Raw genomic sequence first — 26,762 nt, 5'->3', positions numbered from 1 at the left:
TTCAGGGCATTATTCAGGCAGTCTCCTCTGCCCAGGCGGGGAAAGGATTTTACTGCAGGATGTTTCTGATTCCACGAAGGAGGGTACTTGGAGACGAATTCTAGATCTTTCCTGGCTGAACACCTTTCTCAAGATTTCTTCCTTTGGATGTTATCTCTGCAAGCATTATTTACTCTTCTTTTACCCCAGGCCTTTCTGGTCTCTCTGGATCTCAAGGATGCATGCCTTCACATGACCATCCATTCTCTCTTAAGACATTTTTACATTTTGTTGTTTGTTCCTTGCATTTTACATTCTCTGTTTTGCCCTTTGGCCTCTCTACTGCCCCAAGAGTATTCGCCAAATGACTTGCTGCTGTCATTTGACAGGTTTGAGGAATTCAGATCTTTCACACACTACTGCAGGATCTCAAGTTTACTACCTCCATATTAGAGTCTGGTGTTTACCATAAACTTCCAGAAATCAGTTCTGACACCTTCCCATGATCATAGTTTCCTCGGCTGCAGGTTTCAGACAGCTCCTATGCTGGTATCCCTGCCTGCCCCTAAGGCTCTGCCTCTAATTGCCTTTTTCCAATCCATTCTTCCTCTGGTATCTGTCTCAGCCAGGGATTTTCTCAGGGTTTTTGGGTTCATGGCTTCCACCATTCCCATGCTCCCGCTTGCCAGTCACCATATGAGAAAGCTTCAGTGGTACCTCAAGTCAGTGTGGCTCCAACGTTGCCACCCCCCAGACTTCCTGGTACCTTTCCTTCCCTTTCTCAAGCTCAAGTCTCAGTGGTGGATTCATCAACTTTTTCTCAACCAGCTGCCTCCTTTTCGAGCTGCAGTTCCAAATCAGGAGACATTTACAGATGCTTCAGACGGGTGGTGTGCCTCCTGTGGCCCTCTCAAGGTTCAGGGTCTCTGGCCTCCTCATCAGAGGTCAGACCACATAAGTGTAAAGGAGATGATGGTTCTACTTCTGGTTCTTCAGATTTTTCATTCTCTCTTTCATTCTGGGCATCTCGTTTTTCACAGAAAGCACCACAGTGATGTGGTATGTCAACAAGCACAGGGACAAAAGGTCCTGTATTCTTTGCAGACTAGCTCTTCAGTCTGAGATCTAGCTGTCTAGTATCGGGTGAGTCTTTAGGCAGTTTTACATTCCTGCAGAGTGCAATCTAGTGGCAGACTGCTTAAGCAGGTCCAGCACACAAATTCACAAATTGATGCTTCACAGACATGTGATCCTGGACATTGTCCATTAGTGAGGTGTTCATCAGGTAGATCTTTTCACCTCCCCTTTTAACAGACAACTTCCTTTGTTCTTTTCCAGAGTCCTAAGTCCTCTTTTTTGCAAAGTGGATGTCCTGTCTTTTCCTTGGAAGGAGATGTTTCTTTATGACTTTCCTCTCCTTCTGTTACCACTAGTCTTGCACAAGATCAGGCAGGACTCTCCCAAATTCATGCCATTGATTCCCATTTGGACCAGACTTCATTGGTTCCCTCTTCTTTTTTGGCCAGAGCACTTACCAAAAGTTACCTCACCGAGTGGATCTTCTCATACAAGACAAGGGACCTCTTATCCATCCTCACCTGTTCATTTTTCAACTATTGTTGTAGAGACAGGGCTTGATCTCTTTCAGACAACATTTTGTTTGGTGCCTGTCTTGTCATCAGGCTCCTTTATACATGAAGGTTTCTCTGTTTTTTTATTTGTGTGATCTGCTCCATGCTGGGCTGGCATATTCTTCAGTTACAGCTCACCTGTAAGCAGTCTGTGGTTGTTTACCCATGACTTCTCCTCTGGCCTCTAGAGTTGAGATCAAGCAATTTCTTAAAAGCATCTTTCACATCAGCCCTCCCAGGAAGCCTATTCCACCTTCCTGGGACCTCAATTTTATACTTGAAAAATTAAGTTGGCCTCTGTTTGAGCCTGCTTCTTTAGCTTCATTATAATATTATACTTTGAAGACCATTCTTTTTGCACTCACTTTAGCCAACTTCAAGCTCTCATGGCTGTTCCTCCTTTCTTAGTTTTTCAGAGGCCGGGTGTCTCTCTGTACTAATCATTCTTTTATGCCCAAGGTGTCAGTGAGTTGTCCCTTAATTAGTCTATTTGTCTTTCTTCCTTTTTACCTTCTCCTCAATCTGCCAGTGAAAATGTTCTTCACACCATGGATTTGCATAGACAGTTCAGATATTATTTGGATAAAACTAAAGTAGTTACACATTTGAGCAGCTTTTTTTCATTTCATCCCAGGACTTTGGGCTTGGCTGTTTCTAAGTAAACCATCCCCTCCTGGATTATAAGGCCATTTGTTTTTGTTACTTTTCATTACAGATCTTTCCTGTCAGTAAAGGCCCATTCTACTAGGGCAGTTGCCTCCTCTGGTGCTTTTTTCAAGGGTCTGGATGCCAGCTATATCCCTACTTGGTCCTCTTTTCATACTTTCACTAAGCATTACTAGTTGGATGTTATTTCCAGGGCCAGGACAGCCTTTGCCAGGAGTATACTGCATGGGTTTATAGAAAGCTGTTTTGGGCCTTCCTTCTCCCAGGCTTCCTCTTGAGCTGTTATACGCTCCCTTGGGTAAAGAATACTTCAACAGTGATATGGAAAGACACGGAATAGTTGTGTAAAATCTTACCACAATAGTAGATGTTCTTCTATTCACTGTTGCAGTATTTGCTCCCTCCCTCCTACCCCTTCTGTTGTACCTCTTGCCCACAGATTGAGGTGATTGTTTCCGTCTTTCTTTTTCCCCTTCTGGATGCACATATTATCCTTGTCCCTAAGGGCATTGGGTTCCTGCTGGGGAGTTTTCATTTCTGAGTGTGTCCATATGTCACCTTTGTCCTACTTGTGCATACACAAGACGTACAACTCCTATAAAAACTAAAGGCTATGGTATACTGGTCTAGCAGCAGGGTATCCTTGGCAAGAGATCCATTAGGTAAAGAATACTGCAACAGTGAAGAGGGGGACATCTACTGTTACAATAAGATTGTACACAACTGTACTTTTCCCAGGAGCCAGGCTCCCAACATCTTGCTCATAAGAAATCATTTTTTCTCCAGGGTAAAGGAATCGCATAAATACCTGTAATCCTATGGTGGATCTAACTTTACTATCTGTGGAGCCAGAGGAAAGGGTCCATATTAGTTTCCACCACAATACCCTCACAAATGGCAAGGAAAGTACAGTGCTATACTGGTTTGGAAAGAAGGTTTACACAGCTGCCTGTCTGGCGTTCAAGATCATTAATGACAAATTGCCAAACTGCTGCCTTTGACTACTTGACAGACAAAATTCGTGGAAATTTATTTTGATCCTGTCCAAATAATTTGAACTGATGTACTGGTCAGCTTAGCGCCTTTTCTTCATGGCAACAGCAACTCCTGCTAGCTCAAGTTCCTTACCTATCCCATAAACTTTTGCTGTCCTGTGAATCTCTGGATCGTGATGCCATTGTGAGCTTCAACTACTCTCTGTACTTTTCAAGCAGACTGAGAAGATTTTTTGCTGTTTATTCGAAGGGATAAGTGTATTTTCTAATGATAATTATCTAAACGTTTAACAAGTTGGGTGTTGGTCTGTATTGTATCCTTTTTCCAGCACCAACCAATTTTTCCTTCTCTTCACTTTCCTATCCAATCTGTGAGGGAAAAAAATCTTTGTATTCACTTTAGCTGCCATCGATAATTAGGATAACTTTGGTAAGCGTATTGTTGGATTTATAGTTAACTAGTATAAACTCCATTAAAATTGCCTTATTGAACTGTTGGATTTTTGGGCCTTTTCTGTGTTTTAATGTAACCAGCTTTAGATATGGATAAGGATGCCAAGTCCTCAGGATTTAGAGAGTATGGGGCATTGCAAACACACAGTCCTTCCCCAAGATCTCCACTTAATGCGAGTCATGTGTCTTGGCTAGGGAATTTAGATGCCAAATGCCAGTTATGGCATAATAAAACTCCTGCTTAAATGGATCTAACCAAGGGGCCTTGTCTGCAGAGGAGCAGAAAACCTTTTCTTCCAGGCTGGCCACCCTACAGTCTATCGCTAAAACATTCCATGAGACTAATCTTGCATGTGGCAGAGGGTACCTCAATGGTGGCCAGTTCAGACATTGCTGTAAGGCACCATGCCTGTATGCAGCTCTGTGGCTTTGCGGAACCTTTCAAGGTGTCCTTCGTTAATCCTCCTTTTGATGGATCATTGTTGTTTGGCCCCACTCTGCCATAATGAGAAGGATGGATGGAGCTTGTCTGCCATCGGAATCTGTTTCTCTACCCCAGAAAGACCATGCTTCAAGAACCGGAGTGGTGGTAAAAAATTGTGATTCAAAAAGTCTCGAGGTCCTTTTCAGGAATCACAGGAAGATTTTTACCCCAGAGGCAGAGGGGGAAATAACTTTAATGGTAGTCACCACCCTCATGGCAGAGGAGGTCTACAGAATCGAGGATAACAAGAATCCTCCTCGCATAGGTCGTTTCAGGAGCACTAACTGTCCCTCTCTGGAGGCAATCAGGTGGTGCTTATCCTTGCACCCAGATGCCTGGTTAGCTGTCACAAACGATTGTTGGGTGCCAAAGGATCATATCCAGAGGATATTCCATTCCATTTTTCCAAAGACCAAAATCAAAGAAAAATCTCCGATACGACCAGGTATCCATCTCTTCAGATTCATCCTCAGACCTAGGATACTCTTTACCCCCTTATGAGGATTCTGATGCTGAGGAATCAATTCCTTCAGCCTCTCCGCCAGAGGACTTCTCCTTTGGGGAAACCTTACATACCATGCGGGAGCATTTCCATTGGGAGGGCCAGGATTATTCAGAATCCAAGAAGAGGCTCAGAGTTTTCCTTTTATTACCTTAACACAGACCCCTTGCTATTCTGCCAGTGTTTGATATTGTGGATGATGTGTATACTGAATCCAGTTTAAATCCTGATTCTTTACCTCCTGCTCCAGTTAAGCCTGACAGATACTACAGAGTCCCTAACTCTCACAAATTTTTTTATAAAAAAGCCCTGCTGCTGATCCTGAAACTATTTCTCAGGGCCCCGAAGGGGTAAAGGCCTCCTCAGCAAAGAATCCAGTCCCCTCTGACAGAGATTCCAGAGCATTAGACAGATGGGGGAAGAAAGTATATACATCTGCAACTTTAGCTATGAGGGCCTTAAATTGCCAGTTTCACATGCTAAAATATCAGCAATATTTGATGTCTCAGTTAAAACAAAAAATGCTTCCAAATTCGGATCCTCCTAATTATAAAGAAATGCAGGATTTATTGCATGCAGCTGAACAAGTGAGAAAACATACTTTGCAATGTTGTTTTGATTCATTAGAGGCCTCCTGTAGAGCAGACATTACCAGATCATGTTAAAGCAAAATTATTAGATGCACCTTTGCAGCAGGATGTTTTATTTGGAGTTAAGGCAGAAGAGGTATTAAAGAAAATGGAGGATAAGGCAAAATCTATGCAAACGGTGAAGGATTTCTTACAGGTTCAGCCTCCTCGATTCAGCAGAAATTGGCCAACAAAGAATTGGTCCTTTCCAGTTACAGACAGACCTCAAAGGGGCAGATACAGACGTCCAAGAGGTAGAGGTCAACCACAAGGTCCTTACAGGCCTTGACAATGGGGTGCATCAACCCAGAAAGAAGGGGAAGAACAGGCCTCAACTTTACAAAAAACAGCCCTAATGACTTCCCATTACAGCTGCCAAACAGTTCTCTCTTGGCAGCCCCCTTGGGAGGAAAACTGGCACTTTTCTGTCACAATTGGCATATTATCACCAAAGACAAATGGGTTCTCAACATTGTATCTCAAGGTTACAGGTTCCACTTTCACACTTTGCCAAGGCTAAAAGGAATGCCAAATCTGCCACCAAATCAATGGGCAGAGGCTCAAAGACAAATTACAGCACTCATGGACATGAGAGCTATTCAAAAGGTATCAACACAGGAGCAAGGACAAGGATTTTACTCAAGACTCTTTCTGATTCCCAGAAAGGATAAAGCCTGGAGGCCCATTCTGGATCTTTCTTCTCTAAACACTTAACTTGATGTTGCAAAATTCAAAATGTTGACACTACAGCAGCTTCTTCCCATGCTGGGCAAGAAGGCTTGGCTCGTACCTTTGGACCTCAAGGAGGCATACCTGCATGTCCCTATCAGACAAAACTGCAGAAGATGCCTCAGATTCATAGCTGGTTCAATGCACTGCCAATTCTCTGCACTGCCCTTTGGCTTATCGACTGTGCCCAGGGTCTTCACAAAGTGCCTGGCACCAGTAATTGCATTTTGCAGACAGAAAGGAATTCAAATTTATCCGTACCTGGACAACTGCCTGATTCAAGCAGAGAGCAAGGACATTGTTCTAAAACATCTGGTGTTTGTAAAAAGTTAAGTTGCCTAGGGTACACAGTAAACGAAAAGGAGTCAAAACTAGTGCCCTCACAAGAGATAATATTCCTGGGTGCCAGCTTGAATACAACGGCCCAGATGTGTTATCTCACGCCAGGCAAGCAAGGACATCTGACGCGATATTTTCAATTGATGGCAACTAAGACCCAACTCCCTGCAAGAAAAATTCTGCAGGCCTTGGGTTACATGGCATCTTGCATACTACTAATTCCATATGCCAGACTGCATATGAGGAAACTACAATGGTACCTAAAGAGTGTCTGGTCTCAACACTGTCAAAGTTTGGAAACAGTAATACCACTAATTCCTTGCCTTCAACAGGAGTTTCGATGGTGGGCTTAAGCATGTCACCTCAACAAGGGACAGCCTTTCACTCAACCCACAGCCAGGCAAACACTGACAACAGATGCATCGGATTACGCCTGGGGAGCACACATGGCAGGAAAATGTATTCAGGGCAAGTGGCCCGCAAAACAAAGGCATCTTCACATCAATCAAAAAGAGATGCTAGCTGTACAAAATGCCCTTTTAGCTTTCAAGGACCTTCTGCATCCAGGACAACTACTACTAAAGACAGACACCACCACAGTTATGTGATACATAAACAAGCAATGGGGCACTCGTTCTTATCCCCTCTGTAGACAAGCCATGACCTTGTGGAACACAGCTCTAACCTATCAAGTTCATCTGCAAGCACAATTCCTGCCAGGAGAGAAAAACACACTGGCAGATGACTTAAGCAGACACATCATGGATCCGCGTGAGTGGAAAATACATCCACAAATGTTCAGAATGATAACACAAAAGTGGTGGAGCCCGGACAAAGATCTGTTTGCATCCCCAATGAACTGCCAGCTACATTAATTCTGCACAAGGACTTACCACCCACAAGCATGGAAAGTGGATGCCCTCTCATTCAGCTGGAAAAAACAACAAGTATATGCTTTCCCACCACTACCTCTCCTTCCAAAGGTACTCATAAAAGCCAGGCAAGAAAAGCCAAACATGATCCTGATTGCCCCAGACTGGCCACGCCAGCACTGGTACCCAATCTTAAAGAACTTGGCACAAGGGCCACCCTGGACTTTGCCTCATATCCCACATCATCTGACTCAGCACAACAATCAGATACTTCACAGCCAGCTAAAGACTTTAAACCTGGCTGCATGGCAGATTCCTTAGTCAAGCAAGCAATGCCTCTCTCCAAAGCTGCTATGAATGTCATTCTGGAGGCCAGAAGGCCTAGCACCAGGAAAGCCTATTCGGATAAATAGAAGAGATTCTGTGCCTGGAGCCATATATTCCTCAGATACTACAATATTTAACTGAGATGCTGGACAAAGGCCTCTCCTTTTCATCCATCAAGATCCACGCCTCTGCCATCTCTGCTCATTACAACACGGACCCACCTATTTTTTCTAATCCTTTGCTAAAACAGTACCTCAGAGGGGCTAAAAACATAAGACCGCCCCGTAGAGCACCAACTCCAACTTGGGACCTCAACTTCGTGTTGGAAAAATTAACTTTACCTCCTTTTGAGCCAGCAAACTCAGCAGATTTAAAATATCTCTCTTGGAAAACTGCTCTGCTCCTGGCAATAAGCTCAGCACGAGGAGTTTCAGAATTACAGGCACTAATGGCAGTGGAACCTTTCATCATTTTCCACCAAGACAGGGTGTCTTTAAGAACAAACCCTACTTTTATGCCAAAGGTGGTATCAAGTGTAGCTCTAAACCAAAACTATTCACTTGCCAACTTTTTATCCAAGCCCACAGAATAAAGGGGAGAGACTTCTGCATTCCTTGGACATACACAGGCAGTTACGTTTCTACTTGGACAAAACCAAAGCTTTCAGGAAAACTGAGCAATTGTTTGTAGCATATGCTGCAGAAGCACAGGGAAAAGCCATTTCACAACAGATAATTTCAAAATGGTTAGGACACTGTATATGTTTCTGCTATACACACCATGGGAAAACTGTACCTAACAGCATTAGGTCTCATTCCACCAGGGCAACAGCCACTTCAACTGAAAACCAAAGAAACTTATAAAAGATTTAAGCTAAGCTTAAAGATTAGCTAAGTTCTTTCAAAATTAGTCTAATGTATTTAACTATTAGTTTCCAAGTATTCTATTTAACTTTTTCCTGCCTAGTATTTTCCCATGTTTTATAATGATTTTATAAGTTTTTTAAGTGCTTTCTCATGTATAGTATTTGATTCCTTCTTGTACAATGTTTTTAAGCAATGTTTTTAAGCAATGCTTTTTTTAGTTTGAGCATGAGGCTTAATTGTTTTTTCACTGCTACTTAATCATTGTGTGATTTTTATTGATTAATAGAATCTCTATTTAAACCTGTGCATTTTTTACTGTGGTGTCTGATGAAGCAACTTTGGCTGTGAAAGCGCTTACCACTTTGTACTTTGCTGTGATTAAACGTTTGCCGTGTGTTATCTTGGTGCATTTTTTACTTTTTAGCCACTTCAACTGCCTACCTCTGAGGAGTACCTACCAAGGACATTTTGGAAGCAGCAAGTTGGAGTTCTGTACATACCTTTACCAAGCATTACCATCTGCCTCTTTACTCTAAATCCAGAGCTGGCTTTGCCACTGCAGTGCTGCAGGGCCTTATAGCCACCCCTAATGCCTTATAGAACCAGCCACCCAACCTCAGCTTTTGGATTCTACCCAAGTGTAATGACTGCAGCAGTGTAACACGATGAACATAGTACAGTTTTGTACCTACCATAAATGTAGATGTTCGAGTGTATACACTGCTGCAGTCCAGGTTACCCTCCCTTCTTCCCCTCTTTCTTGCTGGTACATACCGAAGTCTTATACCCTCTACTACCTATGGGGAGTATTTTCTGGTAACTGAAAGTTTTTGATTGCTTTTCATATGTATGTTTTATTAGCAATTTGCATAGCCTACCTTTTTGGGGGCACCTGACATCTGGGGCAAGAAAAACTGAAGAAAATGGCGTCTGCTGCGTCTTGTATACCCCTGTCGCACTGACGTCAGGGAAGAAGCGACAGCAACCGACGCCGGACCAAGACTTTGGAACTCAGGCCGACTGAGGGACCGCCTGATGGCAGGATAACCCAAGTGTAATGACTGCAGCAGTGTATACACTCGAACATCTACATTTATGGTAGGTACAAAACTGTACTTTTCTGCACTTCTGACAGGGGGCCACTCATTATGAGTTCACAGTGCTACTCTTTGGTCTCACCACAGCCCCAGGGTGTTTACCAAATGCATAGCAGCAGTAACAGCTCACTTGAGACTGCATGGATTCAGTGTGTTTCCTTGTCTAGACAACTGGCTCCTGACTGCAACAAGCAGGCATGTACTGTTACACACCAGGGACTATCAACTACATCTAGCCCCTACCTTGGGCATCAAGATCAACATGCAGAAATCTCGGCTAGAACCCATACAGTTGATGGACCTTATAGGAGCATGTCCAATGCAGCCAGTTGTCTAGCCATCCTGCCTCAAGAAAGGATTTCTACTTTAAGATCGCATGTCAGACATTAATTTTAACCATTTCAGTACCCCCATCAAATCTAGTTCTTAGTGGATTAGGTCAGAGGCTGCCACAATAAACTTAATTCCAACTGCACACTTATGAGAGTACTTCAATGGACTTTGACAGTCCAATGGTCCTTAAACACTCCTATCCATCACCCTATCAGGTTATCCCAAATGTGCAAAGACTCACCTCTATGGTGGCTCCACTTTGAAGAAGTTGAGCAAGGATGACCCTTTGTTCTTCCTCCCCAAATGCCATGTTGACCAACCAGATCTTATCCCCCCCACATCGAGAAGCAGTGAAGGTTTGGCATTGGGCAATCTCTTCCAACCATTTCTTGATTGCAATGCACATTCTGGTGAGATCCAATATTCTGGCGGACAGGCTCAGCAGAGTTATTCTGATGTCTCACGTGAGGTCGCTAAATCAATCGGTGGCAAACATATGATCTTCCATAAGTGGGGTCAACCTTGCTGTGGTATCTTTGCTTCCCCTCTCAACAACAAATGCAGCAGGTTCTTTGCCCTAATCCCTCCCTAGGGAAGTCACCGAGAAATCTTCTAGTCCATGTTTGGCCCTCCAGTCTTCTTTATGCCTTCCCATCACTACCAGTCATACCCAAGTTTCCTCAGAAAGCTCAGAGGTTGAAGAGCAAAGTGATCTTCATTGCTCCCTTTTGGCCTCTACAGATTTGGTTCCCCTTTCTTTGGTCTCACGTAGTATACTCTCTGTGGACACTGGAACCACATCCAGATCTCCCACCCCCCCCCCAATGAGGGCAATTCACCCAGATCTTCCAGGATTGAAATTGACAGCATGGTTTCTGTGATCCAGTGATGGCTAGAAATACCAGGCTTTCCTCACCAGTTCAAAGGATTTTAATATCCTGTCATAAAGCCTCTGCTAGAAAGATTTATAAAAGAAAGTGGAAGAGATTTTTCTGTATGGACTCACCAAAAAACATTTGGATCCTTTTACTGTCCCTATTCATGCAGTTTTGGATTTTCTTGCTTCAGTCTTCTAAAGCAGGGAAGTTTTTCTACTATTGAGGTGCATCTGGCAGTCATCTCAGATTATCACATTAGGGACAATTCATCATCTCTGGTTGCATCTAAATTGTGTAAGACCTTTCTCAGGGGTACCTTTTTACTTAAACCACCTATAAAGGACCCTACTCCTCCGTGGGACTTAACCATGATGTTACAAGCTCTTGTCTGATCCCCCTTTAAACCTTCAGCCAAGATAGACTTGTAGTTTCTGTCCTGAAAACTGCCTTTTTAGTGGCCATCATGTCGGCTAAGAGGGTATCTGAATTACAAGCTTTATCAGTCAAACCCCCCTATTTGATTTTTCATAAAAGTAGAATGACGTTGCGTACTAATCCTTCCTTTTTGCCTAAAGTTGCCTTTGAAAATGATATCAGTCAGGTCATTAACCCGACAGTTTTCTTCCCCATTTTTCATAATAGAGGTGAATACACTCTTCACTTGTTAGACATGCATAGACACTGTTTCTGTTTGGACACAAAATCTTTCTGAAAAACTGATCAGCTTTTTGTTTCCTCCTTCAGTTTTAGAAAGGGAGGGCCAGTGTCCAAACTCACTTTGTCTAAATGGATCACAGACTGCATTTCTCATGTGTATTCTGCTAAAGGAATACTTTTACCTGGTCATGTTAAAGCTAGTTCTTCTGGATCCATGTCTACATCTCAAGCCTTCTGGTCTAGAGTTCCGATAGAGGACATTTGTGCAGCTGCTACTTGGTCAAACTCACATGCTGATAAGAACCTTTGTCACACATTACAAGATAGATATTGTATTTAGAGGTAGGGCTGCTTTTGGCTCCACAGTGCTTCAGTATAACCTTCCATGTGGGCCACCCAGGGTTACTGTAGCTGGGGACTGTGTCCCACAGGTTGAGGAATGAATGAAAACATCAAATAAAGAGGTTGTGTACTTAATAACATTCCATCTGTGTTGTGCATTTTCATTCTTCCTCAACCTTCGCCCCCTCCATCCCCTTGTCCCTTCTGGGAAGATTTGCGGAGGTGTTCTAGAAAGGGAAATAACACAAGAGCTTGTAACATCATGGTTCCTTTTGAGCTCCTGGTTCTACCTGCTGTCTATCTTCTGATGGTTCTCTAGCCATCCTTCATGTATTGCTTTTATTGCTGCAGTAAACTCTGAGGTAATTTGGAGGATGTGGGCCTTATGGGTAATGGAGGAGCTTGAGAGTCTGATCCTAAGCTATTAAAAAAAAAAAAAAAAAAAAAAAAGTGGCCAAGTCGGATCAGAGGTTCAGATCCAAACTCGCAGGTTGAGGAAGAATGAAAATGGACAACAGCTGGAAAGTTATGGTTAAGTGTATAACTTCTTTTTTTAGCTTCAGTGAACAAAGGATTTCAGGCAGGTCAGCTACCTGTTAGTCTCCTTCGCAAACCTTAAAAAAAGGTTGCAAAGTAACCTAGATCACACTGTCTAAAATGACGTCAGGTTGCATTACCCTTTTTGCTCTTACAGTATCAGATCCCTGCCATGTGGACCAAAACCAAGTGCTATCTGGACTCAACTTACCTATAAAATTTACCATTAAAACACATTTGTACTCCTGTTGCTTGGTCTACTGTATGTACCTTTGCCAAACACCACTGTTTGGGAATTTTGTCTTGAGATCAGGCCCCCCTTCAGAGTCTGCTTTCTGCAAGGGTTGTTGGGTTAAGCTACCCAAAGCCTTATGAATATTCTTATCAGTTCCACTTTCTAGACAGAACCAATGTAAATGTGTAAGTTATGCACTTACCAGAATATTAGATTTAGCTGGTATTTGTCCAGTCACTGGAGTAATCCGCCCACCTAACCATCTCCAAATTGTCATATCCAGAGGTACCTAGAGTAATTTGAGACCTGGTGTTTGGCTTCAGGGTTTCCTTTTGGTTAGGGTGTTTATCAGTTATACCTTATTTGTTAGGTAGATGTGTGCATGCCAGTACCAGTGAATGTGGAAATTGATTTGAGAGCAGGTGGTTATGGGATAGGAGGGAGCTTGTGCTAGCAGTTGTTGCTGTGAAGGAAAGGCACTAAGGCAACCAGTCTGTCAGTTCATGTTCAGACAGATGTCAGCTAAAACTAGTATTCTGTAGTTTGTCAAGCTGCACTCTGCATTGGCAGAGAGGGAAGAAGCACCTATGACCATGGAAGTTTCTGAGAAAAAAATAGAACTGAGAAAGTGAGAGAGGCTATTCCAAATGTATGTCCTCTGAAGAGGGTCTTCTGAAGTACCACTAATGTGGTATAAACTTATCTGTTAGCTTTTTTCACTGCTAGAAAACAGAATGTCTTTAACCAATATGCCATGTCTTAAATGGGTTGTTGCACATGTAATTTTTGAGACTCGAGACTAATAATTTCAACTAATATGATTAGAATTTTCAGTAGAGTATGCATGTCCTTTTGTTTTACTAATATTCATGGCATAACTTCAGTTTTGGTAACTCGCTAGTCTTTGGTGCTATTCTTTACCAAGTGATATAGTTTGCACTTTAATTTCAATAAGCATAGTTTTTAAGAGGACTGTCATTCAGGTTGTGTTTTTCTGTAGCCTGCTTTTTTCCTCTCTAATTTTGTTTGTGAACCGTACTTAGGAGTCTTCCTAAGTGACCCTTCCATTGCAGTGGGTCCTGTGAAATTAGTTAGAGCAGCTTTGAGTTGTCAGCATCTGCTGTTTTGAAAAGGTCTCATTGTAGTAGGAGCATTATTCCCCTTATTCTTTTCCCACATCTGGAAGGCCGCTCCCTGTAAATAGACTTCAGATTTATCATTATACAGCATTATTAACGCATTTTCCTGCAGACATAACCACTGGTTGAGTGGCGGTCGAATTGTGGTTTCTGTGAGAATGCATTCCTCTTATCCCCAGTGTACAGGTACCATTCTTGGGACAAACAGTGCCTATTTATCAAAGAAGAGAGGGTCCAGATTTTAAGAAGACTCAAGAGAGGGCACGAGTGCATCCAGATATTTTACTTGCTGTCAAATGCATTTTAATGATCGTTGCTGTAGTGAGTGCTGGTGTATTTATCATTTGCAGTGTAATCTTTTCTTAACTTGCAGCCACTTAACCTCAGTAGCTTATAGTCTCTTCTGCCTTTCACATAGACATTTGAAGCTGAATTGTGCAAAATATAACCATTCATATTTTTTCCTTAGCTTACAGACTCTACACTGTTGTGCCCCGTCTTGTTAAGTTTGTTGATATGCTTACAAACTGGTATGTGAGGACAAATCGCAGAAGGTTAAAGGTAGGTTTTTCTGAATTATAATAATTTTATTGTTCTGTTTAGCTGCATTTTATTGTATTCCATCATATGGAATAAACACTGTATATGCAGAGGCTTTTCTTATGTTTGCTTGGATGCTGTTATTTTGATGAAAAATAAGAATGTCCAGGTATGGGGTAACCTTGAATTCTAAAAGTCTTGCGTGGTCTTTTGTCTCATTCATTTTCCAGTTACCTACTTAATTCAGTGAGCAAAAGGCAGATAGATTCATTCTGAAAGAGCATGTCAGTCCATTGCAAAATGCACACACACACACACACACACACACACACACACACACACACACACACACACACACACACACACACACACTCAATCACACATGGTATGTCCCTGCACAGACAGTTTAGCAGCTCTCCATTTCATTTACTGCAAATTCTTTAGGATGTGTGAGGAAATTTGTGCACTTGAGAAAAACCCATGTAGAGACAGGAAAGATGGGCAAATTCTGCACCAATGGTAACCTAACTGAGCCAGACTGAAGAACCAATCAGTGTTAGCAATGGTACTATTTATGTGTTTGTTTTTATTTGTTCTTCTTCTTTTGACTTTTCCTGGTTAGGGGTCGCCACAGCGGAACTCCGGTCCGCTAATGATTGGCAGTAGATTTTTTTTTTTTTTTTTTTTTTTTATGGGTGCCGAGGTGCCAGCTGTACGCCCACCCTTCAACGAAGGCACGCCCATTCTGCGCATGTCTTTTGAATGCCACTTGATCGCGGGGAGGACATGCAGACTCCACACAGACGGCGCTCCAGCCGAGAATCAAACGGGAGAACTTGTTGCTGTGAGGCAACAGTGCTTCCGCTGCACCACCATGGCTGTTTGTTTTTTATTTGATGTCTGGAAAATACTGACTGCGCATAACATATTTTTAGTCGTGGCTCAGGGACAAAAACCACATATAGAAAACTTGAACATAATTTTAAAAGCACATAGCATATACAGTAAAATGTAATATCCAGTCTTAAACATATACATTTCAGCTTGGGTCCAGGCATTATAGAATAAAACAAGATTTACATGCAGCAAGGGTAAGATTAAGTGCACAAGTATAAAGATTGTGTGTAATATTGTGCCAACTCTGATGCAGAGGTATAAAGCCCTGACTGCGATCCGGGTGACCCAAGTTTGACTAGTGACTTGAGCATCTGTAGGAGTCCGTGTAGGGAAAGGAATGAATGACTAGGATTTGCCTGCATGCCTCTTTTGGTAGGGGGTGATGCACTGTCAGAGGTACGCCATCCTCCATGTTCTGGTGGAGATGGAGGCACAGAATAACAACTTGCCCAGGTATGTGGATGGGACTTGCCAGTATCAGCTTTCTTGGATGGGACAGAGGGTATTCCTGGTCATGCATAGTTGTATGCAGGATCCAGAAATAGAATGTCAGGATGTAGGAGGTGGGGCCTCCAGCATTGTCAAAAGCCAACTCCCTTGCGTGCAGCTGTGGTGGCTTTCTGGCCCTCTCACCTCCTGTAGGACTTGATTCGCTGTATATGAGGAGTTTATTCAGGTTAATACATCTTAATGAGATGAGAATTGAGGTCGCTTAGTGTCACTTAAGGAGTGCTGTACTACCACAATTGTACAGTACTAACCTGTCATCAAGAAGGTATTGAAGTTAAAAAATACAGTATTATGCAAAGGTAGGATGTGGCATACAATTTGACTTTTGCAGTTCAAAAGAAAATGATTAGTGAAGTTTTGAGTGACATTGCTGGGACAGTTTCAGGTTCAGTTTACATAAAATAGTTTTTCAGGTCTTGCCTGAACACCAGAATTCACATTAAGGCTGTACTTAGATGAGTCTTCTCCACCAGTCAGTGTGGCATTTTTGTCTGTAAAATTCCTCATTCAGGGATGTCGGTACACCAATATTAATGCAGGCAATGACCTAACATGGGAGCTGCCTAAGAGCATGCATCCCCTCACTCTGCTAGTTTGTTGTTGCTTGCACAGTTTACATTTCATTCGTTGCTGTCTTGGGTAAAGTTTGTTATTCTTGCATGACAGCCACAGGAACATTTATTATACAGAGCCAGGACTTGCTGTAGCATTGACTATACCATATTAGTGACTGAGGTAGGGGTCTGAATGGAAAGATAAGTCAGCAAGTAAATGAGAGTATTGCTGAAATTGAATTCATCCTCAAGTCTTGGTGAGTACCTTTGCGAGGTGGACCCTGTTTTTCACAAAATCTCACAGAGACCACACTGCTGTATAGACTGTGTTTATATAGCATACGTCATGGACAGAAGTAAATTAAAAATTAAAATAGCTGGGTGCCCAAGACCCAGGATAAAGTACCCAATCCTGGTAGGCACATTGGTGCCAGGACTGGAAAAGATGACAGTGTAGAATCCTGAAAGTATGGAAACATTCCTACAATGGGGCCAGGCCAGACCCAGGGGAAGGATGCCCCCCCGTTGTAGAAGGAAGTAGTAGTCCACAAAAAATCATAAAAACCGATAGGCTAAAGAAGAGCCATAAAGATGAATAAAGTGGGACTATTGAGGATAAAGAAATTACGTATTGTTACTATTATGCAAAAAGCCCAGAATTTTCAGACACAAGATGTACAAAATGATTGAGAGAAATTAGAGGAAAGAAAAATACTTCCACAAGAAAAACTGTCATATGCTTCAAATAAAAAAAAAATTGTGTTCATTAATGCAACAGATTTGGGGGGGGAGACAGTATATAGCTCAAGAAACTTTGATCTGTTTGGAAAAAGGATCTGTTTGGAAAAAGAATCATCTGAGGAAGTGCAAAAATGTAAGCAACAAAACTGTGAGATTTTTGAAAAGTATAAAAAAATATGGACTTGGGAAAGAAAGAGATGATATGGGGCATTGTTTATGCAAAGGAGAAAGCCATATTAATCAGTATAAAGAAGGCAGCCCCAAAGATATTCGAAGAGAAATACAGGCAAAGGCATCTAGATATGGAAAATTTCACAATTAAAAAAAATATACATATATCACAAAGAGGGAATGTAGAAAAGATGAAAGTAGAAGTTAAAAAAGTAGAAGATGAAGATAATGGAGTGCCTGCGAAGTGAAGGATTTGGTGTAGAAGGTCTACCACAGGTTACATCGTAACATGATGGAGTGAGTCCCCAAAGTAAGGAGAAGCAGGAAGATCAGGAGACATCTGAAGAAGAAATATGGACATGAGAAAGAAAGAGAATTAATATGGTGTAATATTTATGCAAAGGAGGAAGCAAAACTAACCAATAAAAAAAGAGCAGAACCAAAGATATTTAAAGAGAAATACAGGCAAAGGAATCCGGACATGGAAAACTTTACAGTACAAAAAATAAGAATAATAAGAAGACAGAGGAAAAGTAGAAAAGGAAATTAGTAATGGTGAAGTTAAAGAAGTAGAAACTGAGGTTATGGAGTACCTGCAAAGTGAAGGATTCAGTGTAGAAAATGTAATTCAGAAAGTACCACAACAGGATACAGCAATGGGTATCCAGATTAAGGGGAAACCAGTGGAATGGGAAGCAGTTTGTCAGGTGCAATATGAAGACATTTTGGAGCCTTCCACAGGAAACCAGTATAAATGTTCACTTGAAGCTGGACAGCAAGGGAAGGAACAGGAAACTGTGGAAACTCTGATGCAGTCAGTGTTGAGGAGTGATAGGCCAGTGAGTTCCCATATGATAGAGCAATGGATGGCACAGGATGAAATTGAAGAGAATGTGCCACAGGAAGATGCTATAGAACTTTCTATAGAATGCCCGAAGGAAATGGAAAACAAAAAATGTACCCTCAGTTTAGAAGAAAATGAGCCAAGGCCAGAGTTGCTTGATTTAATAGACATTAAATCAATGAAAGAAATAGACTGCAGAAGGTCAATAAAATGCAAAAAGTCAGAAGTTTGATAAAACAAATGAACACAATAATTGGGACTGTCCATAGAGATCCAAACAATATAACAGAAGTAAACAGGACATGTTACTGTGCAGATAAATTAATAACTGATAAAGTTCTATCACAAGAACACAGGGTAGTGAGGGAAAGGAAGGGGAGAAATGGAATACCATCATGGAAGTATCATATAGAGAAAAATTATAAAGCAGTTAAGGTAAGGTGTCACTGTTAGAATATAGAAGAGGGAACAGATCAGCAAAAATACAAAGAAAGATAGGTCTGATAAAAGCAATGTGCAGTATTAGAGCAGACCAGGATGTATCATGCACTATTGCAAATAAACTAAAAAATCTCAGCACAGGCAGAAAAACTTAGAAGATAGGCAGATAATTATAAAGGAAAGGTGCAAATTAAGCAATTTATTGATGACCCAAAAAAGTTTTATACAGAATTGTGAAAAAAGGTAAAAGAAGTTGGAAGACCGCCAAAAAAAGAAGAAATAGATACATTTTTGAGAAGTATCTATGAAGATCCTGAAACATAACAACGTTGCTAAATGGATAGAAGTAGTAAAAGAAAGATAAGTTTAAAGGTATAGGATATGAAATGGGATGAAGTAACAGCCAGATTGAAACAAAAGTTAAGAAAAGCCTCTAACTGGAAAACCCCAGGCCCAGGTGCAGTACCTAACTTTTGCAAGAAGATTTTGCCATGAGTAAGAACTATTTTATGCACCCTGAACACACACCAACCTGGCTAACAACAGCAAAAACAATGTTCCTACTTGAGTGAACCTGCAAGCAACCCTAACAATTATAGACCAATAACTTGCCTTCCAGCAACATAGAAACTGTACACTGGAATTGATGCTGACAGTTTATAGTCATTTAGAAGAAAACTCACTTATGGCAATAGAACCAAAAGGGCAATAAAGAAAGTCATGTGGAACAAAGGATCATTTGTCGTTAGTCATAGTGGAGAACTGTAAAAAGGAGAAGAATCTAAAGTATAGAATGGATTGACTATAAAAAAGCATTTGACAGTATCCCACATTCATGGATAAAAGAGGGCTTAAAAAATGATTGACTACATTTTAGTGACCATGAAACAGTGTCAGACCACTTTGCAATTAAGCCATGATAAAGGACAAATTATTATCCCATGGATAAAATTTCAAAGGGGGATATTCCTGGGTGACTCTCTCACCACTGTTAATTCTGGCTTGCCCTTAACCCATTAAGCTGTCTACTAACATTTTAAGCCATGACTAATTTGGCTCCTAGAAAACAACAAAGTGTAAAGACTTCTCATTTTCACTCTGTCGGCGATTTAAAACTGTATAGCTCATCAGATGAGGAACTGAAAGTACAATTGCAAGCTGTCAAAACTTTTTCAGATGATATACGAATGTCGTTTGGTCTTGATAAATGTGCAAAATCAACCTTTAAACCAGGAAAACATCAGTTTGGGACAAGAATGGGATATAAAAAAACTTGAGCAAGAGAGTGCATATAAATATTTGAATTGATAAAAGATCAACAATAAAACATGAACAAATGCAAACAAAACTTAGTAAGGAATACTTTAGACGATTGAAATTAATCCTGAAAACAGGATTGACATCTAATAACAAAATACAAGCTGTAAACCAATTTGCTGTTCCTGTCCTAACTTGCAGTTTTGGAGTGATTGGCTGGCCACAAAACATGTTGGATAGATTAGATAGGAAAAGAAGGATGCTTCATGCTCACCAAATGATTTATAAAAATCAGTGGATACCAAGATTATATAATCCACATTCCTAAAGAGGGATTGGCCTCCTTGAAACTGATTACATGTATAGATCTGCAATCGTGGGACTCCACACATATCTGCTGACCTCACAAGACCCAAACATAGTGAAAGTTTTGAAATACGAGAATATATCTAAAATGGCTTCTCAGCTTAATCTAGCAGAAGCATATAGGCGTCAAGCAGAAATGGAAATCAAGCCAGATGTAGATAAAAATTAGGCAGCAACTGAATGTGCCAAAAAAAAAGACTATAAGGTGAAGGACCAGATGAGAGGGCAAGAAATGTGGAAAATGCATAAATATAGTTGCAAGTATAGAAAACTTCTGGAAGAACCTCATGTTGATCAGGAACAAATGCAGGAATGGTTAAGGAGAGGCGAATTTAAACCAAGAGTTGAAAGGTTAATATTAGTGGCCCAAGATGGCTACATACACAAGGACTGTGTACTGAAAGGCATAATAATGTGGCAAGACTGTTACACTGGGGATTGTGCAAACATTATGGTATTGAAGTGGCTGAAAAACACTGGAAACATGAGCCACAAAGCATTATAGAAAATGATGTTTACATCACATGGGATCACCCATTGCCAGCTGTTCAAAAGATAGATGCTAGAAAACCAGATATTGTGGTCTATGAAAAAAACACAAAAGTAGCATTGATCATTGAAATCGCCGCACCCAATGACTACAGTATCTTGTGTACAAAGCGACAGTCATAAAATATCAGTATCTGCAGCCAGCAATGAGAAGGACTGGCCTTCTAGATCAACTAGTATGGTTATGACACCAGACAGAGGTGGGGGTGTAATGATTGTTAATCAAATTGACTATGTTAGCAAGATTTTTAACATGCTCCAAGATAACACACACTACTCATTGGTTTCAAAGAACAAAATAAATGTTGCTTACAAAAACATGGATCTGTTTTTGGAAGACGCCTCATCTCAAGGTATTATTTTCCTAGAATCGTACAATTTCTTGTATAACAAAAATCCTTTAATTCCAGCAGTCTTCGGAATTCTAAAAATGCACAAAGACTTCAGAGATCCATCTTACAGACTAATATTACCACCCAGGGATCTAAGATGTACCCTTGGCAGTTTACATTGACCAAAAATTAAAATCTTTACTTTGGGTATCATCCTCACATCTTGTGGGATTTTTTAGTTACATTGATCCCAGAACTTTGGAATGAACACTATACTTAACGATCAATATTATTGATGTGTTTTCATGTATTCCAAATTATAGTGGCTTGCAATTTTTTGAAGAAGCTTTTTTGGAATACAATCTGTCACATACAAGAGAAATTAAATTCTTGGTTGATTTAATGGGTTTGGTGCTTTCTAACAATCTTATTTTTCGAAAGAGAATTTTACAGGCAAGTCAGTGGTGTTGCGATGGGGTCTGTATCAGTTTGTCGAAGGTTCACTTCTGTAGACCTTTCCTCATCAACCCAAAACCACCACATGTTCAGTTCTGTGAATGTTCACATCCAAGAAAAATTTAAATAGGAAAAGGAAGCAGTTGGCAAACACATTTCCCCTTTTTCCCACTGTAGTAGAATCTCCGAGTTGGTATATATAATTAGGGCTGGGTTTTACATAATGTGGTGTATGTTCTGGAGTAGTGTTGGCCAAGTGCTTCTTTTCCCTGGTGAAATTTTTTCGATTTGAGCATTCCTGGAACTGAATGTTCTGTGGTTTTGGGTTGATGAAAGGTTCACGGAAGTGAACCTTCGAAAAATTAATATAGTCCAGTTGTGATGGGGGCAGCTTGTGCCCCCATTTTCACAAACCTTGTTTAGCTTACTTGGAAGAAACATATAGACAGTGTACTCCCACTTATGGTCATTCTATGCTAGGTTTTTAGATGACATGTTCTTGATTAGGACAGGTAGCCAGTCTAATGTAGAATTATTTATGAACTGTATAACTAATAAATACTACTACTTTCCTGAAATTCACATACCAACATAGTGTCTGGACTGTACACTTTTTGAATGTTCAGTTCACAGTCCCCCAAAGTAAGGAGAAACTGAAGGAGCACGAGACATCTGAAGAAGAAATATGGACATGGGAAAGAAAGAGATTTAATATGGGCAATGTCTGTGCAAAGGAGAAAGCAAAATTAATAAATGCAAAAAGTGCAGCACTGAAGATATTTGACGAGAAATACAGGCAAAGGCATCCAGACATGGAACATTTTGCAGTATAAAACATAAGAAAACAAAGAGTAAAAGTACAAAAGAGTATTAGTAATGGAGAAATTAAAGCATTAGAAACTAAGGGTATGGATTACCTGCAAAGTGAAGGATTTAGTGTTGAAAATCGTTCTCTGATAATATAGCAGGATATAGCAATGGATACTAAAATTAAGGATAAATCAGTGGAGTAAGAAACATCTGATCAGTTACCACTTGAAGATACTTTGGAGCCTTCCATAGGAAACCAGTATGAACATTCAGTTGGGGTTACACTGCAAGAGAAGGACCAGGCAACTCTGACGCAGTCAGTGTTGTGGAGTGATAGGCCAGTGAGATGTTCATCGTGTTACACTGCTGCAGTCATCACACTTGGGTTATCCTGCCATCAGGCAGTCTGACAGTCGGTCAGAGTTCCAAAGTCTTGGTCCGGCGTCGGTTGCTGTCGCTTCTTCCCTGACGTCAGTGCGCCAGGGGTATATATGAGGCATCCGACACCATTTTCTTCAGTCTTTCTTGCCGCGCGGTGCCCGAAGCAGAAGCAGTTCGCAAGTGCCGGTCAGCCAACTCCTGAGATTTTCAAATAGAATTTCAGACCAAAGTCTTCAATAAAGCTAAGTACCCCATTGGGGAACCTTTTCTTGCCTCAGTCCGATGTCAGAAAAAGTTAATTGCATTTCTTGTGGGAAGCAAATACCTCATAAGGACTTTCATTCTTATTGTATTCCTTGCCTAGGCCCAGACCACGATGTCACAGGTTGTCGGTTTTGTGCTAGGTGTAACAAACGAACTATAAAACATCGGTTTGATTTCGCCCGACATTATTTTGGTAGGAAATTTAATTATACCATGCCGTCGGAGCAACAGACGACCAGAATGCATAAAAACCGCAAAGATAAGGACAGGCAGCCGAGACCCAAACCAGACTCCGATGCCTCTGCTAGGCCAGTCGCCGGTTCTCCGGTTTTCAGTGAGGCGCGCCTACGCAGTCCCTGACGACCGCTGATTTAGAACCCCAGGTGGCATCCGATTCCCAAGCGGAGATTGCTAGGCCTCCACAGCCTTTATCTTTAGGCCCTTCCGACTCTATCTTTAGGCCCTTCTGACTCCATGGCTGAAGGAGATTCCGGTGCAGTTGAAATGCCTTCAGTTGCAGAAGGTGTCTTCAGACCGACTACACTCACTATTAAATCCTATGCAAAGCTGAAAACTCTTTTAAAAGCAAAGAAGACTGTACAGCAGTCTCCAGTACAAGGCTCCATGCCTAAGAAACAGATGCTTAAGATGGCTGAAGACTTAATTACCATAATCAGGGGTTCCCATCCCCCTCCTGATAAAAGGCCTAGACAGGAGGAGGACTACGCTTCCTCTGACCAGGTTTCAGTTTCCTCAGATTCTTCTGAGGAACAGGAATATTCTTTTCCCCCTTATGAAGACTCTGATGCTGAAGAGTCTATTCCTTCAGCATCTCCCCCAGAAGACTACTCTTTTGGGGAAACTATACATACCATGAGGGAACATTTCCACTGGGAAGGCCAGGATTACTCTGATTCTAAGAAAAGGCTCAGAGAGTTCATTTTACTACTCCAGCACAGACCACTTGCTATTCCACCAGTGTTAGACATTGTGGATGATGTTTATTCAGAACCAAGCCTTAACCCAGATTCACTACCTCCTGCACCTGCCAAACCAGACAGATACTACAGAGTCCCTGACTCACACAAATTCATATATAAAAGTCCTGTTGCTGACCCAGAAACCATTTCCCAGGGTCCCAAATGGGTTAAGGCCTCTATTGCTAAAAATCCTGTACCCTCTGAAAGGGATTCTAGAGCACTAGACAGATGGGGAAAGAAAATATATACCTCAGCTACTCTAGCTATGAGGGCCTTAAATTGCCAGTTTCACATGCTGAAATATCAACAATATTTGATGTCTTAATTAAAAAAAAAATGATCACACACACAGAGCAGCCAGATTACAAGGAAATGCAAGATTTGTTGCATGCAGCTGAACAAGTGGGAAAACATACTTTGCAATGTGGATATGATTCATTGGAAGCTTCTTGTACAGCAGCAGTGACAGGATCTGCCATACGTAGGCATGCTTGGTTAAAAGATCAAACTTTACCTGATCATGTAAAAGCAAAGTTATTGGATGCACCTTTATAGCAGGATGTTTTATTTGGTGTAAAAGCAGAAGTAGTTTTACAGAAAATGGAGGATAAGGCAAAATCTATGCAGACGGTCAAGGATTTTTTACAGGTTCAATCCCCTCGTTTCAGCAGAAATTGGCCAACCAAAAACTGGTCCTTTCCTGCTTCTGACAGACCACAGAGGGGCAAATATAGATGCCCAAGGGGCAGAGGTCAGTCACAAGGCTCTTACAAGCCTCGACAATGGGGTGCCACAACCCAGAAAGGAGGAGAAGACAGGTCTCAAACTACCAGAAGACAAACACAATGACTTACCCCTCAGACTGCCAAGCAAATCCCTCTTGGCAGCTCCCTTAGGAGGAAAGCTAACACTTTTTGCAGACAACTGGCGCATCATCACAAAAGACAAATGGGTTCTAAATATTGTATCTCAAGGATACAGATTCCACTTTCACACTTTACCAAGGATAAAAGGAATGTCAAACCTGCCACCAAATCAATGGGCAGAGGCTCAAAAACAAATTACAGCTCTCATGGACATGAGAGCCATTCAACAGGTTCCTACACAGGAGCAAGGACAAGGATTTTACTCAAGACTCTTTGTAGTTCCCTGAAAGGACAAAGCTTGGAGACCCATTCTGGACCTCTCAATTCTAACCACATATCTCAAGGTACCCAAATTAAAGATGCTCACACTACAGCAACTTCTTCCCATGCTGGGCAAGAAGGCCTGGCTAGTAACCTTGGACCTCAAGGAGGCATACCTGCATGTCCCTATCGGACAAAATTGCAGAAGATACCTCCGATTTATAGCAGGTTCAACCTATTACCAATTCTCTGCACTGCCCTTTGGCTTATCTACTGTGCCCAGGGTCTTCACAAAATGCCTGGCACCAGTAATTGCATACTGCAGACAAAGAGGAATTCAAATATATCCATACCTGGACGACTGCCTTATTCAAGCAGCAAGCAAGGACATTCTTTTAAAGCATCTGGCGTTTGTCAAAAACCTATTAAGTTGCCTAGGGTACACAGTAAACGAAAAGAAGTCAAAACTAGTGCCCTCACAAGACATAATATTCCTGGGTGCCAGCTTAAATACAATGGCCCAGATGGCTTATTTCACGCCAGACAAGCAAGGACAATTGACTCAATACTTCAAAATGATGGCAACAAAGACCCAACTCACTGAAGAAAAATTCTGCAGGCCTTGGGAATTCATGGCATCTTGCATACTACTAATACCATATGCAAAACTGCATATGAGGAAATTACAATGGTACCTGAAAAGTGTATGGACTCAACACAGCCACAGCTTGGAAACAATAATACTACTCATTCCCTGCCTTCAACAGGAGTTTCTATGGTGGGCTTAGGCATGTCACCTCAACAAGGGTCAGTCTTTTACCTTACCCACAGCCAGGCAAACTATAACAACGGATGCATCGGATTATGCCTGGGGAGCACACATGGCAGGACAGTGTATTCAGGGCAAATGGTCTGCAGATCAAAAGCATCTACATAATCAATCAAAAAGAGATGCTAGCTGTACAAAATGCCCTAATAGCTTTCAAGGACATCCTACATCCAGGACAACTACTAATAAAGACTGACAACACCACACTGATGTGGTACATAAACAAGCAAGGGGGCACACATTCCTACCCCCTATGCAGGCAAGCAATGACCTTGTGGAACACAGCACTGACCTACCAAGTTCAACTACAAGCACAATTCCTGCCAGGAAAGAAAAACACATTGGCAGACGATCTAAGCAGAAACATCATAGATCCTCACGAGTGGAAACTAGATACACAAGTATTCGCAATGATAACTCAAAAATGGGGGAGCCCAGGCATAGAACTGTTTGCCTCCTCCCAAAACTACCAACTACGGAAATTCTGCACAAGGACATACCACACACTAGCTTGGAAACTGGACGCCCTCTCATTCAGTTGGAAAACATTAACAGTGTATGCCTTTCCTCCACTGCCTCTTCTGGCAAAGGTGCTGCTGAAAGCCAGATTAGAGATGTCACAAATGATACTCATTGCTCCAGACTGGCCATGCCAACACTGGTATCCAATACTAAGAAACATGGCTCAAGGCCCACCATGGATTTTACCTCAAATTCCTCACCTGCTCACTCAGCAAAACAATCAGATTCTACACAGCCAGCTCAAGGCTTTAAATCTGGCTGCATGGCAAATTACCTAAACAACCTGTCAACACTTCTCTCTAAAGCTGTTATGGATGTCATTCTGGATACCAGGAGGCCCAGCACCAGGAAAACCTATTCAGACAAATGGAAAAGATTCTGCGCCTGTAACCAGGCTAAAGGCCAGAATCCCCTTGTCCCAAATATTCCTCAGATTCTACAATATTTAACTGAGATGTTGCACAAAGGACTTTCTTTTTCATCTATTAAGGTCCATGCCTC

The 26,762-nt window shown here is 41.5% G+C and overlaps 1 protein-coding gene across 2 annotated transcripts in view; it reads left to right on the top strand.

Moving 5' to 3' along the window:
* The window catches only part of IARS1 (isoleucyl-tRNA synthetase 1), a 1,809,950-nt gene that overhangs the window by 949,285 nt on the left and 833,903 nt on the right, over positions 1–26,762 (top strand). For both annotated transcript variants that reach the window (XM_044077404.1, XM_044077403.1), the window contains one exon: positions 14,160–14,251. In XM_044077404.1, coding sequence (XP_043933339.1) covers positions 14,160–14,251 — 92 coding nt within the window. The remainder of the gene's footprint in view (positions 1–14,159; positions 14,252–26,762) is intronic.

The sequence above is a fragment of the Protopterus annectens genome, chromosome 7.part0 (genome assembly GCF_019279795.1).
Source record: "Protopterus annectens isolate FY-2018-M chromosome 7.part0, PAN1.0, whole genome shotgun sequence".
In the NCBI taxonomy this organism is placed as follows: domain Eukaryota; kingdom Metazoa; phylum Chordata; order Ceratodontiformes; family Protopteridae; genus Protopterus; species Protopterus annectens.
This window is presented reverse-complemented; position numbering and strand designations above follow the sequence as displayed.